The following is a 20,305-nucleotide window of genomic DNA, read 5'->3' as shown; positions in this document are numbered from 1 at the left end:
TTGCTGGTCACAGGACATGGGTATTCAAGCAGGTGTGGGACCTGGATACTTTGTCCCTGCTGGCTGGCTAGCTTTGATAGTACTAGATGCTGGGCAGGCTGCCGCAAGGGGGAAGTCATCAGACACCTTACCTAGCTGTGGACCTGTGAACCATATAATGATGGCCACCCTGGTAAGATATGCAACAGAGGCATGAGCGTTATGGCAGTAAGCAGGTACTTCCTGATGGGATTTAAGGTCCGCTCTACAGACGGGAACTTGTGCCTGGTACTGTAACCTTGGTCAAGAACCCAAAGCCGGGAGGCCACAGGCCCTGGAGAACTTGCTTCTATCACTGTGCTAGATGGACATAGAATCGAACTGCCTTCTAGACACTTCTCTTTCTACCCACAGATTAGTGTAGTCAGATTCTCCATCAGAGAAGCAGGCGGCGGGGCTCAGAGACACGTGACTGGTCAAAGCGCCGGGAGTCCAGGAGTCACTGTAGCCCTCAATGGGGTCTATCTACATGACACCCTCTCTCCCTCAAACCTCCCGGAGTGATTTTCAGGAGAGGGAGAGGTCAGGAAGCAGGATTGCCCAGCAGTCTCCTGGGCACGACAGTTCACTGCGGCTCTGAGCTGAGAGCAGCTGGCTGCCTGCACAGGACCAAGCCAGTCACCATTTCAGCGAGGGCTGAGGTGGGCTCAGATGCCTCAGCTCCAGGTTAGGACCTAATGGCAGCTGGTGGCTGCTGGGGGAGGAAGAGTCCGTTTCCTTTAGGGGCCCCAGAGGTGTAAGCCCCTCCTGGGTGGTCTGTGCTCCAGTGACAGCCCCATTCCCGTGTTACAAACGGGTAGCACGGGTTAGATTGAGTGACGCATGCAGCTGGGAGGGAGACTTAGGGAACCGGAACCCGACAATAGTTAGAAGGGAGAGAAGCGGATATGTTAAAAATACATTGTGCATATACACAAAATTCTCCAAGAGTAAAGACAAAATAGTTTATTTGAGGAGAAGTCATCAGGGACCAGGATCCTCACTGTGGAGGTCTGCAGATGCAGTCCTATGGTGTCTGTGCTCAGCCTCTGTGAGTGACTGAGAGTCACTCCGTGACGAGATTCCGTTTTAGTTATGCATGAACGCTGGAGGAAAACCAGTGAGTCCAGACAGGCGATGGGGTGTACCGACGGCTGGAAAGATGACTGACAAACAGCAGGACGGCCTGCACCAGGAGCTCCGCCTCCATCTCCTGTCCCGGAAGTAAACTCTCCCCTCTGCTCAAAGGCTCTGTCCCCAGTCTGACCCACTGGCAGGGGCGGGCAGCTCTGAGGCCCCACCCCTTACCCCTGCTCTCTTTTGCCACAGAGCCCCTGCTGGACGCCCTCACCTCCACCCTCTGCTTCCCACTCGTCCTCAGCCTCCTGGGCGTGGCATTCCCACTCTGTGCTGCTGTCCTCGTCCTCATCCTCCTCACCCAAAAGAAAGCTTCTGGGGGAAGCGTCCTGGTGCTGGCGGGATCGGGCCTTCTTTCTCTTTCGGAGCAAATGAGCGGGATCAGGCGCCTGCTCCTGCCCTGATGGTGGCGCCAGGCTCACACACTGGAGCCCTCGCTCCTTCTTGCGTTTGTACTCCATTATTTGCTTGTTCAGTGCCTCGTGGTCAATCCCACACAGATTTGGGTGTGTGGTTGGTTCTGGGGAGTCATGTGGTGCCTGGGCATCGGGGCTCCTGTGGGGAGAGAGAGGCCTTCAAACAGAGCCCAGACCGAGCTCCAAAGCACGAAGCAAAGCATCTGCATAGGACCCGGGCTACATCCCCCCACTTCCGACCTTGTCTGAGGGTGACCGGGATGTAGAAAGGCAATCCTGGTCTAGGTTCTTCAGAGTCAGAGACAGTGGCTTGTTTGGACCATGTGTGCATCCCCAGGTTTCCTCATCTGAGCTGGGAGGTATACAGGCAGCCACCCAGAACTATGCAGACCTGTGCTGGGTCTAGGGGCAGGTGCCAGGGGACAATGTGGGCGAGCAGAGGCACAGACTGAGCGGCTGCTGTGGCTTAAGCACGGGCCACAGGTAACAGAAGGATGTTCTCATGCCTCACCTCAAACCATCCAAGTTATCCCTTTCATCTGGGGGTCCAAAGTCAGCCACAGCCAGTAACCGATCTACCTGAAAGGAAGGTATGGATGGTCGGCCACAGGCCCAGGGTACAGCAGCCCTGCACACTGCCCAGCACAAGTCTGCTGGCTTCAGTTACATCACTGCAGAGATTCACACCCTCGCTGTCCCATTAACTTGTCCCAAGTTCCCTGACAACAACTGAGGCTCCCTGCATTAGTAACAGTAGGCAAGTCTAGGAGGAAAAGGAACACTGGTTGAATTACATAACTAACGTTTACTGGTTTCTAAGGTGCTTTTGCAAAATAACTCCACTTGGCAACAGAATTTTGAGTGTTTACGGACAGGAAGCCCTAGCACAGCAAGAACAGATGTGAGATCACCACAGTCTCAGCCAAAGGAGCCCATTGTGGAGTCAAGAGGCCTGAGACAAAAGTAGCAGCACTCGGGAGTCAGAGGCAGGGGGATCTCTGTGAGTTCAAGGAATGTCTGGTCTACATAGCAAGTTCTAGGTCAGCCAGGGCTATACATTGAGACTCTTAAAAATAAAGGAAAGTAAACCAACAAAACATGAAAATTTACCCAGTGAAGCTCAATGAGCATAGAAAAGTATAAAAGTAAAGTATAAAAAGCTAATTATTTGGGCAAAGGAGATGGTTCAGTGCGAAGGCCCTTGTAGCCAAGCCTGGTGACCTTGAGAGGTCCAAAAACCTTGGGAATAAAAAATTCAATTCCTGAGAAGCATACTGGGCTCCTCAGAGGGAGCCACTGACAATGGGTCACTGATGGGTGATGGCCCCAGGTCACTGATGGGTGATGGCCCCAGGTCACTGATGGGTGATGGCCGTGGCCCCAGGTCATTGATCAGTGATGGCCGTGGCCCCAGGTCATTGATGGGTGATGGCCCCAGGTCACTGATGGGTGATGGCCCCAGGTCACTGATGGGTGATGGCCGTGGCCCCAGGTCATTGATGGGTGATGGCCCCAGGTCACTGATGGGTGATGGCCCCAGGTCACTGATGGGTGATGGCCCCAGGTCACTGATGGGTGATGGCCGTGGCCCCAGGTCATTGATCAGTGATGACCCTGGCCCCAGGTCATTGATGGGTGATGGCCCCAGGTCATTGATCAGTGATGACCCTGGCCCCAGGTCATTGATCAGTGATGACCCTGGCCCCAGGTCATTGATCAGTGATGACCCTGGCCCCAGGTCATTGATCAGTGTCTGGAGCTGAGTCAGCTCCTGGGACACCTAGCTGGAGGAGACAAGGCTAGAAGTGAGCTGGTCTCTGATACTTTCCAAGGTCTCCCAAATACAATGGAACTAACATAGTGACCAATCAAAATTGTACTAATGCTGCTGCTGCACTTCTAGTCAATCGTATTAGAGGTTATCTAACACTTCTGGAAAATTCCCCCAGCCCTACATAAAAGGGGACCTGCGAGCTACTCTGGTGGTCGTCATTTTGAGGAATGGTTGACCCCTGCATGCTGGTAATTTCTGCAGAATAACCACTCTGCCTTTGCCACTATTTGAGTCTGGGGTCTCCCTTTAGCGATTCTCTGGTCCTAACAACCTGAGTAGGGTCTTCAGAACAGACATGGTAGAATGGTGTCCTCTGACCTCAACACCCACTGTGCTGACTAGTCTTATACCAATCTGACATAAGCTAGAGACTCCTGGGAAGAAGAAACTTCAACTGAGAAAATGTCCCTGTGGCCTGGACACCTTCTGGCCTATGGGCAAGCATGTAGAGCATTTTCTTAAGTAGGAAATTGATGTGGGGACGCCTAGCCCATTGTGGTAGCACTACCCCTGGGCTGGTGGCCCTCGGGTGTATAAGGGAGCTAGCCATGAGGAGGAAGGTGACAAGCAAACTCCTACATGAGCCCTGCCTCCAGGTTACTGTCCTGTTCCTACCCTGACTTCCCTCAGCGCGGGACTGTGATATACAACTAAGCTGAGATAAGGTCTTCCCTCCCCGGTTACTTATGGTCATAGTGTTTTACCATAGCCATAGAAACCCTAACTAAGACACACACGTGCACACACACGCGCACACACACACGCACACACACACACTCATGCACACACACACACACAGGTGAACACACACAGGAATGGAGCGAAGACTTGGTGGTGGTTCGGAACACTGGCTGCTCTTCCAGAGGATCTGGGTTCAATTCCCAGCACCCACACACTGGTTCCTGGGATCAAGTGCCCTTTTCTGGCCTCGGAGGGCAATATATGCATGTGGTACAGACAGACAGACATGCAGGTAAAACACCCATATTCATAAAAAGTTTCTAAACTAATAAGTCAGCAGATAAACACACACATAAATAAAAGCTCATTCTGGTGTACGCGAGATTTTTTTAAAAGGGCCGATTATTGTAAAAGCTCACCTCAGCCAGGACTATGTCTCTCTTGTCTTGAACAAACACTATGGGTGGAACATTTCTCAGGGTTTGCTGAGATATCAGAAGATGCCTGAGGAATGAGAACATGGCATTTAGTGAAGAGGAGCCAAACACAAACTACATCAAACTCACAAATTTACCAGGAATAAGGAGATGTGCTCATTATGGAGCAGGGGCGGGCAAAGGAGGGCGGAGCAAAGAGGGCAGGCAAAGGAGGGCGGAGCAAAGGGAGGGCGGGGGCAAAGGAAGGGGGGGCAAAGGAAGGGCGGGGCAAAGGAGGGATGGGCAGAGCTTGGTGAAACCTTTTCTATACTGCCTCATCTATAGGATGCACTATACCACCGCTGGTCTTCACTCTTCCGAGGCGACGGAGGCCTAATGAACAAGTTGTTTGGACTGGACTCACTGCAACCTGTACTCACTGGACACTCCCTGCGAGGACTCCAACCTGACATCCCTGCATGCTAGACATGAAGGGTTTTGGTACAGCTCGGTAATGTGATACAGACCGGACAGTGAGACCAGACACTGAGGTGTAGGCCCTGCAACCCCTTCAAGCTCTGACACCAAGTTTTGGGCAATCACAATAGTCTAAAGATGTGTTTCACTCTGCTAACTTTCTTCTGATCCTTCTTTGATGGTTGCAGACACTCGCTATGGAAGTGGATGCCCAGCGACCCTCATACGGAACATGAGACAGACAGTACACAGCCGGACAAACAGGCATGCTAGACGAATCCCACACATGGGTTCCCAGTACAGTCTTCTTCCTGGAGTAATATATGAAAGGAAGTCTGTGGGAGGCATCTGGCTCTGAGATGGTAAGATGCATGACCAGCTGGATTTCTGCCTTTATGTATGAATGTATGAATATATGTATGTATGTATGAATATATGAATGTATGTATGAATGTATGAATATATGTATGTGTATATGAATATATGTATGTATGAATGAATGTATGTATGTATGAATGTATGAATATATGTATGTATGAATGTATGTATTTTCAACTGAATAAACTGAGTGTACTGGCTGGCTTTGTGTCAACATTGACACAATGTAGAGTCATCAAAGAGGAAGGAGCCTCAGTTTATGAAATGCCTCCATGAGGTCCAGCTGTAGGGCATTTTCTCAATTAGTGGTCAGTGGGACAGGGCCCAGCCCACTGTGGGTGGGGCCATCCTGGGCTGAGTCCTGGGTTCTATAAGAAAGCAAGCTGAGCAAGCCATGTGAAGCTAGCCCACAAGCAGCACCCTCCATGGCCTCTGCGTCACCTCCTGCCCCCAGGTTCCTGCCCTGCTTGCGTTCCTGCCCTGACTTCTTCGATGATGAACAGCGATGTGGAAGTGTAAAAACCCACTTGGTTTTTGGTCATGAGTTTCACCCAGCAACAGAACCCTGACTAAGACGCTGAGTAGTTTCACTAAGTCTGAGCAGCTCATCCCCTCCCAACATCTGGGTCTCAGGACCTTCACGACTGCAACAGCCACCGAGAGTGACAGCAACTTTGTTTACGTTGTTCTGTGGATGTCACTCCACTGGAAAGTAAATCTGAGAAACTTAAAAGTGACATTTTAAAAGTCATTAAAACAGTGCGGACACACATACTTTTCATGGAAAACTGACTTTTTAAAGAGGGGCTGAGAGCAGTGGCCTTGTCTGTGTTCGCACTGGAGGGACAGCCAGCCAGCGCTTCACTCGGCACCTCCTGTCGCTATTCTTGCAGATACGCACGAAACTGTGGCCTTACACAGATAAGGAACCGAGGGAGGGAAACGTATGAACCCTCCTTCGGAAAGGATGGGTCGGTTTTTGAGCCTCCGTGCAACCCAACGCAATCCAGTATCACATTAGGATGCACCAGGGTCTGTCAGGTTGGCCAACCTTCTCCCCGTGTGGGGTCTTACAACCTTGTGTGTCGGTCAAGTGGTGGAATTAGGTCAAACCCTGCACAGTACTGTGTGGCACTTGTGGAGTTATGATCCCACGAGAACCGACTTAAAGCTCTTCGGGTTATCAAGTTCACACATATCAAGCCTAACTCGAATTCTGCGAGGGTAAATTTTGCTGCTAGCATTGGGCATGACCAGCTGTCTGCTCCGTAGTGGTTCACTTGTCTGTTCTTCAGAGATGTCTGCCAAAACCCTACACCTGAGCAGCTGCAGGCACTCTCTCACCTCGGGGTGCCCTGGGGAGCCCTGCCTGAGCTTCCCGCCAGGCACCGACATTTACAGTGGTGTGCGTTTACTCTTTCCCTCGGTCATCCGGGATGCTTTCAGGAAAATGAGGCCCTGTGTGTCTCAGTGAGCTTGGGCAGCAGTGGAACAAAGGGCCAACTTTAAAGCAGCCAAAATAGGGGTTGGGGATTTAGCTCAGTGGTAGAGCAGTTGCCTAGCAAGTGCAAGGCCCTGGGTTGGGTCCCCAGCTCCAAAAAAAAAGCAGCCAAAATAGTTCTTGCTTCACAGACCTGAAAAGACCTGTGGAGCCCCACAAAACCTGTGAGAAATCTGACTAGATTAGGTCTTATAGGAAAATGCAATCTATACTCTAAGAATCAAGGAGATGCTTCTGAGATTTTCCTTAAAAGCAAAAAATCTTCAATGAGAAGTTGTCAAGTTTACCTACAAACGGCCAAGGCACTTAGGGTTCGGGGAGAAGGCGTTACTCGGGGAAGCAAACTCCATCACCTCATGTAGGCAGCGCTCCTCTGCAGGACGGCCTCCGTGTGCCTGTTCTGCTCTGCAGAGACCCCTGTCTTCCAGTACACTCGGCAGGCTGAGAAGTCTGGAGTCACAGAGACCTGAAATGCCCCCCAGCTGCGCGTCACTGAGGGTTCAGACTGCACAGCTCACACAGTATGTGAGGTAACAGCCTCAGCTTCCACTGCCTCTTGCAACCTATTCTGGTGATGCCAGCCAGAGAGCACAGCACTCACAGAGGGTAAGTAGGGTCACAGACACCCAAGTTCACATCCCTTCTCTTGGTTTAGCCCCATGTACCTCACAGCACGGCTCGCAGCCCCTTCTAGGGAAGACGGAGGGCCCCTCACTATCTTTATAAAGACAACGGCCGTGTGGAAACCCCATGACATTCCTAAGTACTTCTAATGCTTCATTTCATCCCCTGGCTGACAAGGGGTTGTCACAGGTCCCTCACCTGGGTACAGAAAAGCTCTACCTGTGCACCTTGACCCACAACTTAAACCAGATTTGGCACCTGCAACCCCAAACCAAGTCTGAAGGTTCGGGGGCTTCAGGCAAAACTAAGCTTGTGCCCTCCTGCCCCGAACCCTGACCTCTGCTCACCTTGGAGAGCTCGACATTCAGGTCATACACCTCTTGGCTCACTTCAGGAGTGCACAGCAGCTCTGTCAATGACTTGTAGAGAAGGCCGTTCAGGACCTTTAGGCGTATAGTGTCTTCCTTCCTAGTCTTCTTTAACGTGTTCTTCGTGAGGAACTCATACTTGGATGGCTTGTGCGTCAAGTGAGACCCCAGGGATGGAGCTTCATACCAAAACTTCTTTCTGTGTCAAGCAAACAGAAGTTAGGTTGGGAGGGGGAAGCTGGAGAAACAGCTCAGGGGTTAACGACACTAGTTAGTCTTTCAGGGGACCTGGGTTCAGTTCCAGCATTCGCATGGTGTCTCACAATCAATCACTGTTCCAGGGAACCTGACAGACTCTTCAGATCTCCACAGATACCAGGCTTGCACACGATGCATGTAACATACAGACAGGCAAAATACTCACAGAAGTAGATCCTTTTCTGTTTGTTTGTTTTTCTGGCCTTGAACTTAAGAGATGCTGCCTTTGCCTCCGAGTGTTTGGGTTAAAGACATGAGCCACCACCACTCAGGTACAAGGTTGAGTGTTGGCATTGGACACCTTTAAATCCAGCCCTCAAGATGGAGAAGCAAGTGGATCTCTGTGAGTCAGAGGCCAGCCTGGTCTACAGAGTAAGTCCCAAGACAGTCAGAGAAACTGTCTTGAAAAACCACACACACAAACACACACACACACACACACACACACACACACACACACACACACACAGAGAGAGAGAGAGAGAGAGAGAGAGAGAGAGAGAAATACATACACATAAAAGACATCTTTAAAAAGAGATGGGGGCTCCTTTTTAAATAAATTACATGACATAGCTATGACAAGTTAAAAGAAGTTTTGCATAAGCTACATCAAAAGGCTGTGACACTTAAGTATGGGTGCTTTCATTGGACACAGGGGTGTGTTAATGGAACCCTAACAACTACTGAAGTTTAGTGGATAACATGGCTATGGGGGATGGGACAGAAGACACTTAGCCCTGTAATTTTGACTTGTGTCTATCTACAGGGGAAGGACAGACAGACAGGCCGTTAGATTTTATCTCCAAACTTCACGCAAGCGCTGTGCCTCGTTGGTCATTCAGGAAGATGAAGGTTGATGGTTCTGGTGTGCTGCACTGAACCCTCAGGGAATTGAGAGAAGCCTCACTTCTCACTGCTAGAACAGGAGGAGTTCCAGGAGAGTAGGGAAAGGGGGCAAATGCCCAGACAAGTACAAAATGCTGGTAAGTAGAGGGACCAAAGGCCAGATGTAACAGCAAAAGTGAGCGCACCGATCCCAGACCATGTTTTCCAGCACCTTCCAGTAGCCTGGGCTCCTCATAAGAATGGCGGACTCTCAGGGTTGAAGAGGGCATACGTAAGGTGAGCTTAAGACATCTTGAAGTGCCAGAAAGCAACGGCTCTACACATGGGGTGTGCCAAGAGAACAAAGGGGTTGAGGGGCTGCTGATGCCCAAAGATGGAACGCTTGGAGCAAAATAAAACAATGGCTGCTAACCACAAGTCCACACTGATAGACGAATTAATAAATGAAGGAGGAATCTCCCACAAAGAACCCCAAAGAAGCCATGACCATAATTCTTCACCTCTTAAGATCAGGGGCTACACTCAGCAACTTCCTTCCAAAAGTGACAAACGGGACAGCTGACCCCCAGAACAGTGGAGAGCACACTGGCTATGGACATCCCTCGATAAGACAGGATAAAATGGGGCTGGTGGTTAAGAGCACTGACCGCTCTTCCTAGAGGTCCTGAGTTCAAATCCCAGCAACCACATGGTGGCTCACAACCATCTCTAATGAGATCTGATGCTCTCTTCTGGTGTGTCTGAAGACAGCGACAGTGTACTCACTCACAAACATAATAAATAAATCTTTTTTAAAAAAAGAAAAGACAGGATAAAATGGTAGGAAGCTCACAGCTATATACACCTATAAGATGGATAAAATGGTGCTTTTCCTGTGTTACTTTTTCCCCAAGTCCTCAACCCACATATAACCATGAAGAAAATACCGAATTCCAGCAGTGTGCAACCACACGACCTGGATTCTCCAGAACTGTTACAGCTGTCAAACATGGAAAGACTGACCACAAGCTACTGTGTCTGGACAGGACATAGTTAGACATTAAGAATAGCACATGAAGTTCTGATAGAGAGTCTGAGGCCAGTCTCAGAACTCTGCACTTCTTCATAAGCCGAAAACCACCTGTAAAATCATTTGTTAAAACAAACCCCCCAAAATATAACTGGCCTAACACACTTGGTAGATCCTAAGATGCTGTGGAAATTTAAAAAATAAACAAAAACAAAAGCAAAAACAAAACGCTCTTTCTTGTTTTTGGAGACACAGCTTCTCTGCTTAGTCCTGACTATCCTGGAACTCATGCTATAGACCAGGCTGGCCTTGAACTCAGATCAGAGATCTGCCTATTTCTGCCTCCCAAGTGCCACTGCCCAGCCAAATCAAAGTATCTTATATCTTTATTATTAAAAATATCTAATTAAGACAAATTTTCCGCACTGTGAGGTTTCAGGAGGCTTAACCCTGTACAAAAATAAACTTAAAGTGTGAAGGGAACGTGTAAATTGTCAAAGGTCAAACTGCAGGTGATCTGCCAATAATAGTAACATGAAGCGATACCTGACCCCATGGTCCCGGCTCAACCCCTCAAAGACATCGATTCACTGTAGAAACTGCCTCCATCCAACCGTGCACCAGGCGACCAAGCCTGCAGAGGACCCTGATCGGTGCATACCTGGTTTTCGAAGCAAATTTCTTGAGCAAATTCTTGCTTCCGCAGGAGGTGACCGAGGTGTGCAGGGCTAGCGAGCTGCCGGGAAGAAGCGCGGCCCTGTAGCCGCCCCGCAGAGCCTGCAGCCCCGCGCAGGAGCCTCTCACCCCCGCGACGCCGGCCCACATGCCTGGGAGCGCGGGGCCCGTAAGCTCGATTATGCACTGGACGGACCGTAGAGTAAGCCCTAGATGACCAAAGACGAGGCCCGGCAGCAGGAAGCCCCGGCCATGTGTGGGCGGGGCTAATCCGACATGTGGGCGGGGTCGCGGCGCGAAGTTATGACTGTTGTGGGCGGGGCGCCAACTGTGGGCGGGGCGCCAACGGTGCGATGTGGAGCCGGAATTAGAGAACTGCCTGATGGATTGCTGGACAAGCAGCACCCCTCCGGAAGAGCAGCCAAGTGCTCTTAATAGTTTAGACGTCTCTTCAGCCCCACCCAGCTTATTTTAAAGCAGGGCCATGGTGCCCATACTGTAGTGTGCATTTCAAAAAGCTACCAGGGTTTTTTGATCGTCTCACCACTAAAGAGGGAACAAATGTTTGAGGAGACAGTTGATCTTAACCTGACTGAAACATGCAACGCACCGGGTATGTAAACGGTGTATAGTGGTACTGTCTCTGGTTTAATGTTTTAGTTTTAAGATTATTTAAAAGTGAAAAACCAGAGGAGAACGCTGACAAAGAAGGCTGTGCATCCAAGCACTTTGGGTGAGGAGACTGAGGGGAGATGGGCCTAACTCCACTGCCTGCAGTCTCCCAAGGACGCTGTTGTCTTCATTACTGTTGTTAGTTTTCCTAATCTACCTTTTTCCCTGTAGTATTTCCTCACCTCAACTCATCAACCGTCCCCTCACTGGGGAGAAAATTTAATAGAGGGACATACATATCAGATTTTTTTTTTTTTTTTTTTGGTTCTTTTTTTCGGAGCTGGGGACCGAACCCAGGGCCTTGCGCTTCCTAGGTAAGCGCTCTACCACTGAGCTAAATCCCCAGCTACATATCAGATTTTTAACAAGATGGACCATGACATGGTCCACCAGGAAATCAGATCTGGCCCAGAGAGTTCATCCACATTCAAACTGAAAACTAAGCATAGTGTTTTCATTTAAAGCTGCTGTCTGTGGGTTGAGCTTTTGTAGTTGGTTGTTAAGGGCAATTACCTATTCTTTCAGCTGTTTCTCTGGGTCATTCTGTTCCAGGTAGCAAGGGGTCAGGCAAAAAGTAGTCAGTTCAAGCAGTGCTCTGAGTGAATTACAAAAAAAAAAAAAAAAAAAAAAGCAATGAATCAGAATCTAACGATCTAATAATTGGTCTTTTCTTCTTTATTCTATTTTAGTAGGATGTTACATTCAGAATAACACTCTTTCCCCATATTAGCCAAAGGGCCTGTCACATGGCAGCACATTGAAAAACAACCACTTTACAAGCCAGAGAACAGAGTAACTGGCTTTGTCCCGTTTGTGGCAGTTGAATCCACTGGGAAAGACCAAAGACAGCCTCAATCCAAATTTTGATTAAGTAATTTTATTCTTGCCGAGCAGCAAGCGGGTTTAAGGTGGGGTTTTAAAGACGGACCTCAGAAAGGTCTCCTTTACAGTCAGACATGGCATCCACAGCTGGGCAGGAAAACTCTTTTGCTTTTCTCGGTTGGTTTTTCCCCCCGCTATAGAGTAATAAACCTACCATGTCGCTGTGTGGTGATGGTGCATGTCTTTAACCCCAGCACTCCGAAGGCAGAGGCAGGTGGATCTCTGCATTTGAAGCCAGCCTTGTCTATAGTGTGAGTTCTAGGACAGCCAGGGCTACACAGAGAAACCCTGTCTCCAAACAAGCAAACAACAGAGACCATTCCATACCTTCCCCACAGCACTAAGCAGGTCTTACAGAGGCAAAGGCAGCTGTTGATGTCTCACAGCTCACTGTCCTGTTCCTACCTCCTGTGCTACCCGCTAGGAGCTCCCAGGCATTTCAGAGCAAAAGGTCTTAAGGGAGGCCTGGCTCCATATTCAATGTCTTTAGCCTTCACAGGGAACCTGTGTAAATTACAGTCAGGTCTGAGCACTCTAACAGCCGAGATGGAAAACTTCATTTCCAGCCAGGCAAAAACACAGTGCCATCTTTAAGGGCTAGCTGTCACATCCCCACAGTTCAAACTAACTTGGAATATCCACCCCCCACCAAAAAAAATCATAGCCAGCTGTATCAACAGTTGTGCGCAGTAACGTATGGTAATAGATAAATGAGTGTTAGTTCTGTGGGAGAGGCATAGAACATGCCTCTGATCATTTGCGCGCTGGCTCATTGGTGCAATCCCAAGAGTTGAAAGACATAGGTAAGAGGGTTTCTTCAAGGGCCACCCTGAGCTACAGACTTAAGATCGCTATATATATATATATATGAAAAAAATATTTTACAAATCTTAATAGCTTACTCTGTGATGAACCTAAATTGTATTGTGGGCATGTTGGTATATTATAACTCTTCCATATAAATATACCACATGACAGACCAGCTAGGCATTACTATATATAATTCCATTTTTTGAAATGTATAAAATAGACCCAAATCCCGTGGGGGACAATGCTGAACGCCCAGATGTTCAGACAATCCTGAGACTGTAGGACAGTCCATCATTTCTCCCCACCTCTCCCACATCCCTGGCCCAAGAGAAAACTGCATAGTGCCTCTGGATATAGTACTATAAGGGCAGTCAGCAGCAGGAACCTCCTGGGTCCAGCCTGTGCCTGCAACTGAACTGAACTGCTCACACAGCTCTCTGGACCCAAATCCCATGATGGGAGAGAGCTGGACCCTCCGAAGTGTGGACACTCCTGAGAAATCAAAGGAGACTACTCTCTGCCCACATTCCTGACCCAAGAAGAAATCGCCTAGTGCCATCTGTTCCCCTCCGGGGAACAGGGACCTAGGAGCAGTCAGGGGCAGGACCATTTGGGTTTCTGCCTGCACCAAGAATTAAAAGCCAGTCATCAGGAGTGCCTACACACCTGAGAGCAGAGCTCTCTGTTCCCATATTCAGCTGAAAAAAAAAAAAGAGTCTACAGGAGTGCTGACACACAGGCCTATAGGAGTGTCAAGCAACTGTCCGAGACAGCAAGACAAGCTAACACCAGAGACAACCTAATGGCGAGAGGCAAGTACAGGAACCTATGCAACAGAAACCAAGACTACTTGGCAACATCAGAGTCCAGCTCTCCTACCAAAGCAAATATGGATAACGAAAAACACCGGGAAAGCAAGATTTAGAAATAAAATCACATTTTATGATGATGATGCAGGACTTTTAGAAGGACATAAATAACTCCCTTAAAGAAATGCAAGAGAACACAAGTAAACAAGTAGAAGCCCTTAGAGAGGAAACACAAAAATCCCTTAAAGACTTACAGGGAAACACAACCAAACAGGTGAAGGAATTGAACAAATCCGTCCAGGATTTAAAAATGAAATAGAAATAATAAAGAAAACACAAAGGGAGACAACCCTGGAGATAGAAAACCTAGGGAAGAGATCAGGAGTCATAGATGCAAGCATCATAAACAGAATACAAGAGATAGAAGAGAGAATCTCAGGGGGCAGAAGATACCATAGAAAATCTTGGCACAACAATCAAAGAAAAAGCAAAATGCAAAAAGATTCAGAAAATCCCAAAACATTCAGGAAATCCAGGACACAATGAGAAGACCAAACCTAAGGATAATAGGTATAGAAGAGAGCAAAGACTCCTAACTTAAAGGGCCAGTAAATATCTTCGACAAAATCATAGAAGAAAACTTCCCTAACCTAAAGAAAGAGGTGCCCATAAACATACAAGAAGCCTACAGAACTCCAAATAGATTGGACCAGAAGAGAATTTCCTCCTGTCACATAATAGTCAAAACACCAAATGCACAAAACAAAGAATATTAAAAGCAGTAAGGGAAAAAGGCAGACCTATAAGAATTACACCAGACTTCTCACCAGAGACTATGAAAGCCAGAAGATCCTGGACAGATATCATGCAGACCCTAAGAGAACACAAATGCCAGCCCGGGCTATTATATCCAGCAAAACTCTCAATTAACAGAGATGGAGAAACCAAGTTATTCCATAACAAAACCAAATTTACACAATATCTTTCTACAAATCCAGCCCAACAAAGGATAAGAGATGGAAAGCTGCAACACAAGGAGGGAAACTACACCCTAGAAAAAAGCAAGAAAGTGGGGTTGGGGATTTAGCTCAGTGGTAGAGTGCTTGCATAGCAAGTGCAAGGCCCTGGGTTCGGTCCCCAGCTCCGAAAAAAAAGAAAAAAAAAGCAAGAAAGTAATCACCTTGCAACAAAACAAAAAGAAGAGAGACACACAAACATAATTCCACCTCCAAATATGAAAATGACAAGAAGCAACAATCACTCTTCCTTAATATCTCTTAATATCAATGGACTCAATTCCCCAATAAAAAGACATAGACTAACAGACTAGATACCTAAACAGGATCCAGCATTTTGCTGCATGCAGGAAACACACCTCAGAGACAAAGACAGACACTACCTCAGAGTGAAAGGCTGGAAAACAATTTTCCAAGCAAATGGCCCGAAGAAACAAGCTGGAGTAGCCATTCTAATATCGAATAAAATCGACTTTCAACCAAAAGTCATCAAAAATGATAAGGAAGGACACTTCATATTCATCAAAGGAAAAATCCACCAAGATGAACTCTATGCTCCAAATGCAAGGGCACCTACATTCATAAAAAAAACTTACTAAAAATAAATCACACGTTGCACCTCACACAATAATAGTAGGAGATTTCAACACCCCACTCTTATCAATGGACAGGTCATGGAAACAGAAATCAAACAGAGACATAGAGAAACTAACAGAAGTTATGAACCAAAGGAACTTAACAGATATTTATATATATTTATAACATTTCATCCTAAAACAAAAAAAATGCACCTTCTTCTCAGCACCTCATGGTACCTTCTCCAAAACTGACCATATAATCGGTCACAGAACAGGCCTCAACAGATACAGGAAGATAGAAATAATCCCATGCGTCCTATCAGATCACAATGGAATAAGGTTGGTTTTGAATATCAACAAAAACAACAGAAAGCTCACATATACATGGAAGTTGAACAATGCTCTACTCAATGATAACTTGGTCAAGGAAGAAATAAAGAAATTAAAGACTTCTTAGAATTTACTGAAAATGAAGGCACAACATACCCAAACTTATGGGATACAATGAAGGCATTGCTAAGAGGAAAAAACCTAGCTCTAAGTGCCTGCAGAAAGAAACAGGAGAGAGCATTTATCAGCAGCTTGACAGCACACCTAAAAGCTCTAGAATAAAAAGAAGCAAATATGCCCAAGAGGTGTAGAAGGCAGGAAATAATCAAACTCAGGGCTGAAATCAACCAAGTAGAAACAAAAAGGACTATACAAAGAATCAACAGAACCAAAAGTTGGTTCTTTGAGAAAATCAACAAGATAGATAAATCCTTATTGAGACTAACCAGAGGGCACAGAGAGTGTGTCCAAATTAACAAAATCAGAAATGAAAATCAGAAATGAAAAGGGAGACATAACAACAGAATCTGAGGAAATTAAAAAAAATCATCAGATCCTATTACAAAAGCCTACTTTCAACAAAACTGGGAAATCTTGAGGAAATAGACAATTTTCTAGACAAATACCAGGTACCAAAGTTAAATCAGGAACAGATAAACCATTTAAGCAACCCCATAACTCCTAAAGAAATAGAAGCAATTATTATAAGTCTCCTAAACAAAAAGAACCCAGGACCAGATGGGTTCAGTGCAGAATTCTATGAGGTCATAGAAGACGTCATACCAATACTATCCAAACTATTCCACAAAATAGAAACAGATGGAGCTCTACCGAATTCCTTCTATGAAGCCACAATTACTCTTATACCTAAACCACACAAAGACCCAAAAAAGAAAGAGAACTTCAGACCAATTTCCTTTATGAATATCAACGCAAAAATACTCAATAAAATTCTCACAAACCAAATCCAAGAACACATCAAAATGATCATCCATCATGATCAAGTAGGCTTCCTCCCAGGGATTAGGGGGATGGTTCAATATATGGAAATCCATCAATGTAATCCACTATATAAACAAACTCAAAGATAAAAACCACATGATATTTCACTAGATGCTGAGAAAGCCTTGACAAAATTCAACACTCCTTTATGATAAAACTCCTGGAAAGATCAGGAATTCAAGGCCCATACCTAAATATAGTAAAAGCTATATATGGCAAACCAGTAGGTAACATCAAACTAACTGGAGAGAAACTTGAAGCAATCCCACTAAAATCAGGGACTAGACAAGGCTGCCCACTCTCTCCCTACTTAGTCAATATAGTACTTGAAATCCTAGCCAGAGCAATCAGACAACAAAAGGAGGTCAAAAGGATACAAATTGGGAAGGTAGAAGTCAAAATATCACTACTTGCAGATGATATGGTAGTATACTTAAGTGACCCCAAAAGTTCCACCAGAGAACTACTAAGCCTGATAAACAACTTCAGCAAAGTGGCTGAATATAAAATTAACTCAAACAATGCCTTTCTCTACTCAAAGGATAAACAGGCTGGGAAAGAAATTAGGAAAATGACACTCTTCACAATAGTTCCAAATAATATAAAATACCTCGGGTGACTTTAAACAAGCAAGTGAAAGAGCTGTATGACAAGAACTTCAAGTCTCTGAAGAAAGAAATTGAAGATCTCAGAAGATGGAAAGACCTTCCATGCTCATGGATTGGCAGGATTAATATAGTAAAACTGGCCATTTTGCCAAAAGCAATCTACAGATTCAATGCAATCCCCATCAAAATCCCAACTTAATTCTTCATAGAGTTAGAAAGAGCAATTTGCAAATTCATTTGGAATAACAAAAAACCCAGGATAGCGAAAATTATACTCAACTTCTGGGGGAAATCATCATCCCTGACCTCAAGCTGTATTACAGAGCAATAGTGATAAAAACTGTATGGTATTGATACAGAGACAGACAGATAGACCAGTGGAATAGAATTGAAGACCCGGAAATGAAATCATACACACACCCCTATGGTCTCTTGACCTTTGCAAAGGAGCTAAAATCATCCAGTGGAAAAAAGACAGCATTTTCAACAAATGATGCTGGTTCCACTAGAGGTCAGCATGTAGATGAATGCAAATTGATCCATTTTTATCACCTGGTACAAAGCTTAAGTCTAAGTGGATCTTGGAGCTTTACATCAAACTAGATACACTCAAACTAATAGAAGAAAAAGTGGGGAAGAGTCTTGAACACATGGGCACTGGGGAAATTTTTCTGAACAAAACACCAATGGCTTTTGCTCTAAGATCAAGAATGGACAAGTGGGACCTCATAAAACCTCAAAGCTTCTGTAAGGCAAAGGACACTGTCATTAGGACAAAATGGAAACCAACATATTGAGAAAAGATCTTTACCAATATATCCTACATCTGATAGAGGGCTAATATCCAAAATGTACAAAGAACTCAAGAAGTTAGACTCCAGAGAACCCAATAACCCTATTAAAATTGGGTACAGAGCTAAACAAAGAATTCTCAGCTGAGGAATATCAAATGGCTGAGAAGTACCTAAAGAAATGTTCAACATCCTTTGTCATCAGGGAAATGCAAATCAAAACAACTCCAAGATTCCACCTCATACCAGTCAGAACAGCTAAGATAAAAACTCAGATAACAACAGATGCTGCCGAGGACGTGGAGAAAGAGGAACACTCCTCCATTGTTGGTGGGATTGCAGACTGGTACAATCATTCTGGAAATCAGTCTGGAGGTTCCTCAGAAAATTGGACATTCTACTACCTGAGGACCTAGCTATACCTCTCCTGGGCATATACCCAAAAGATGCCCCAACATACAACAAAGACACATGCTCCACTATGTTCATAGCAGCCTTATTTATAATAGCCAGAAGCTGGAAAGAACCCAGATGCCCTTCAACAGAGGAATGGATACAGAAAATGTGGTACATCTACACAATGGAGTACTACTCAGCTATCAAAAACAATGACTTCATGAAATTCATAGTCAAATGGCTTGAACTAGAAAATATCATCCTGAGTGAAGTAACCCAATCACAGAAAAACACACATGGTATGTACTCACTGATAAGTGGATATTAGCCCAAAAGCTCGAATCACCCAAGATCTAATACACAGACCACATGAAGCTCAAGAATGATGACCAAAGTGCGGATACTTCACTTCCTTCTTAAAAGGGGGAATATTCATAGGAGGGGATATGGAGGCAGCGTTTGGAACAGTGACTGAAGGAACAGCCAGTCAGAGCCTGCCCGACCTGTGCCCCATATATATTTAGTCACCAAGACCAGATAAGATTGATGCAGCTAAGAAGTGCATGCTGACATGAACAGGATATAGCTGTCTCTTGAGAGACACAGCCAGAGCATGTTCAATACAGAGATGAATGCTAGCAGCAAACAACTGAACTGAGATGGGACCCCTGTTGGAGGAATTAGAGAAAGGATTGAAAGAGCTGAAGGGGCTTGCAACCCCATAAGAACAACAATGCCAACCAACCAGAGCTCCCAGGGACCATTACCAAAAGACTATACATGGGCTGACCCATGGCTCCAGATGCATATGTAACAGAGGATGGTCTTGTTGGGCACCAATGGAAGGAGAAGCCCTTGGTCCTGCCAAGTTTGGACCTCCCCACTCTCTGTGTAGGGAAATGTTGGGGTGGCTGGTAAAGGGGATGGGCGAGGAGGGGAATACCCTTATAGAAGATGGGTAGGGGGATGGGATAGGGGGCTTATGTCCGGGAAACCGGGAAAAATAATAACATTTGAAATTCAAATAAAAAATCTAATAAAAAATAAAATAAAATAAACAAAACAAACTAAAGAAACGTATAAAATAGGTCAATCTACAAGCAGAATATAGTGGTAGTTGCCATAAGCTGTAGGGTCAAGGAAATGGAAAACAATTACTTTTTCTTCTCAAAGTTACCTGTTCACTAAAATTTGTTCATAGTCTCAGTTCCTGCTCTCTGTGCCTACCCGGGTGATATTTTAGACTACATGTACAGTATATGTCAATAAATATTATTTTTATTAAAAACATCTTTTATTTTTATTTACTTTTGAGACAGCATCTTATATATATTTATTTCATGTGTATGAATGTTTTGCCTGCACATATGTGTATGTGCACCTTGTGCCTGAAAAGAGCAGAAGAGGGTGCTGAATTCTCGGCAACTGGAGTTACGGACGTTTGTTGCTGCCATACAGGTGCTGGAAATTGAATCTGGGTCTTGTTTTATTTTGTGCGCATTGGTGTTTTCCCCGCATGCATGTTTGTGTAGGGGTGCCAGATCTTGGAATTACAGACAACAGTGAGCCACCATGTGGGTGCTGGGAATTGAACCAAGGTCTTCTGGAACTGCTGAGCCAATTCTCTTGCCCCAGAACCTAGGTCATCTTGAAGAGCCACAAATGCTTTTTACTTTGGAGTCATCTCTCTGGCCGCTGCTTTTTAATTAATTAATTTAATTTTTATCAGGGGATGAATAGTGGTGATGGTTGTACAATACATATACTTAATGC

The 20,305-nt window shown here is 45.8% G+C and overlaps 1 protein-coding gene across 1 annotated transcript; it reads right to left on the bottom strand.

Annotated features, from left to right (window-relative positions):
- Nucleotides 1–961: 961 nt before the first annotated feature.
- Rbfa (ribosome binding factor A) lies at nt 962–10,899 on the bottom strand. Its single transcript, XM_032885895.1, has 6 exons — nt 10,625–10,899; nt 7,830–8,049; nt 7,212–7,324; nt 4,506–4,590; nt 2,083–2,150; nt 962–1,710 (listed from the first exon to the last, which is right to left on the bottom strand). The coding sequence occupies exons 1-6, from the start codon at nt 10,786–10,788 to the stop codon at nt 1,323–1,325; spliced, it is 1,038 nt and encodes a 345-aa protein (XP_032741786.1). The 5' UTR covers nt 10,789–10,899; the 3' UTR covers nt 962–1,322.
- Nucleotides 10,900–20,305: the final 9,406 nt, after the last annotated feature.

This window comes from Rattus rattus, chromosome 15 (genome assembly GCF_011064425.1).
Source record: "Rattus rattus isolate New Zealand chromosome 15, Rrattus_CSIRO_v1, whole genome shotgun sequence".
Lineage (NCBI taxonomy): Eukaryota > Metazoa > Chordata > Mammalia > Rodentia > Muridae > Rattus > Rattus rattus.
This window is presented reverse-complemented; position numbering and strand designations above follow the sequence as displayed.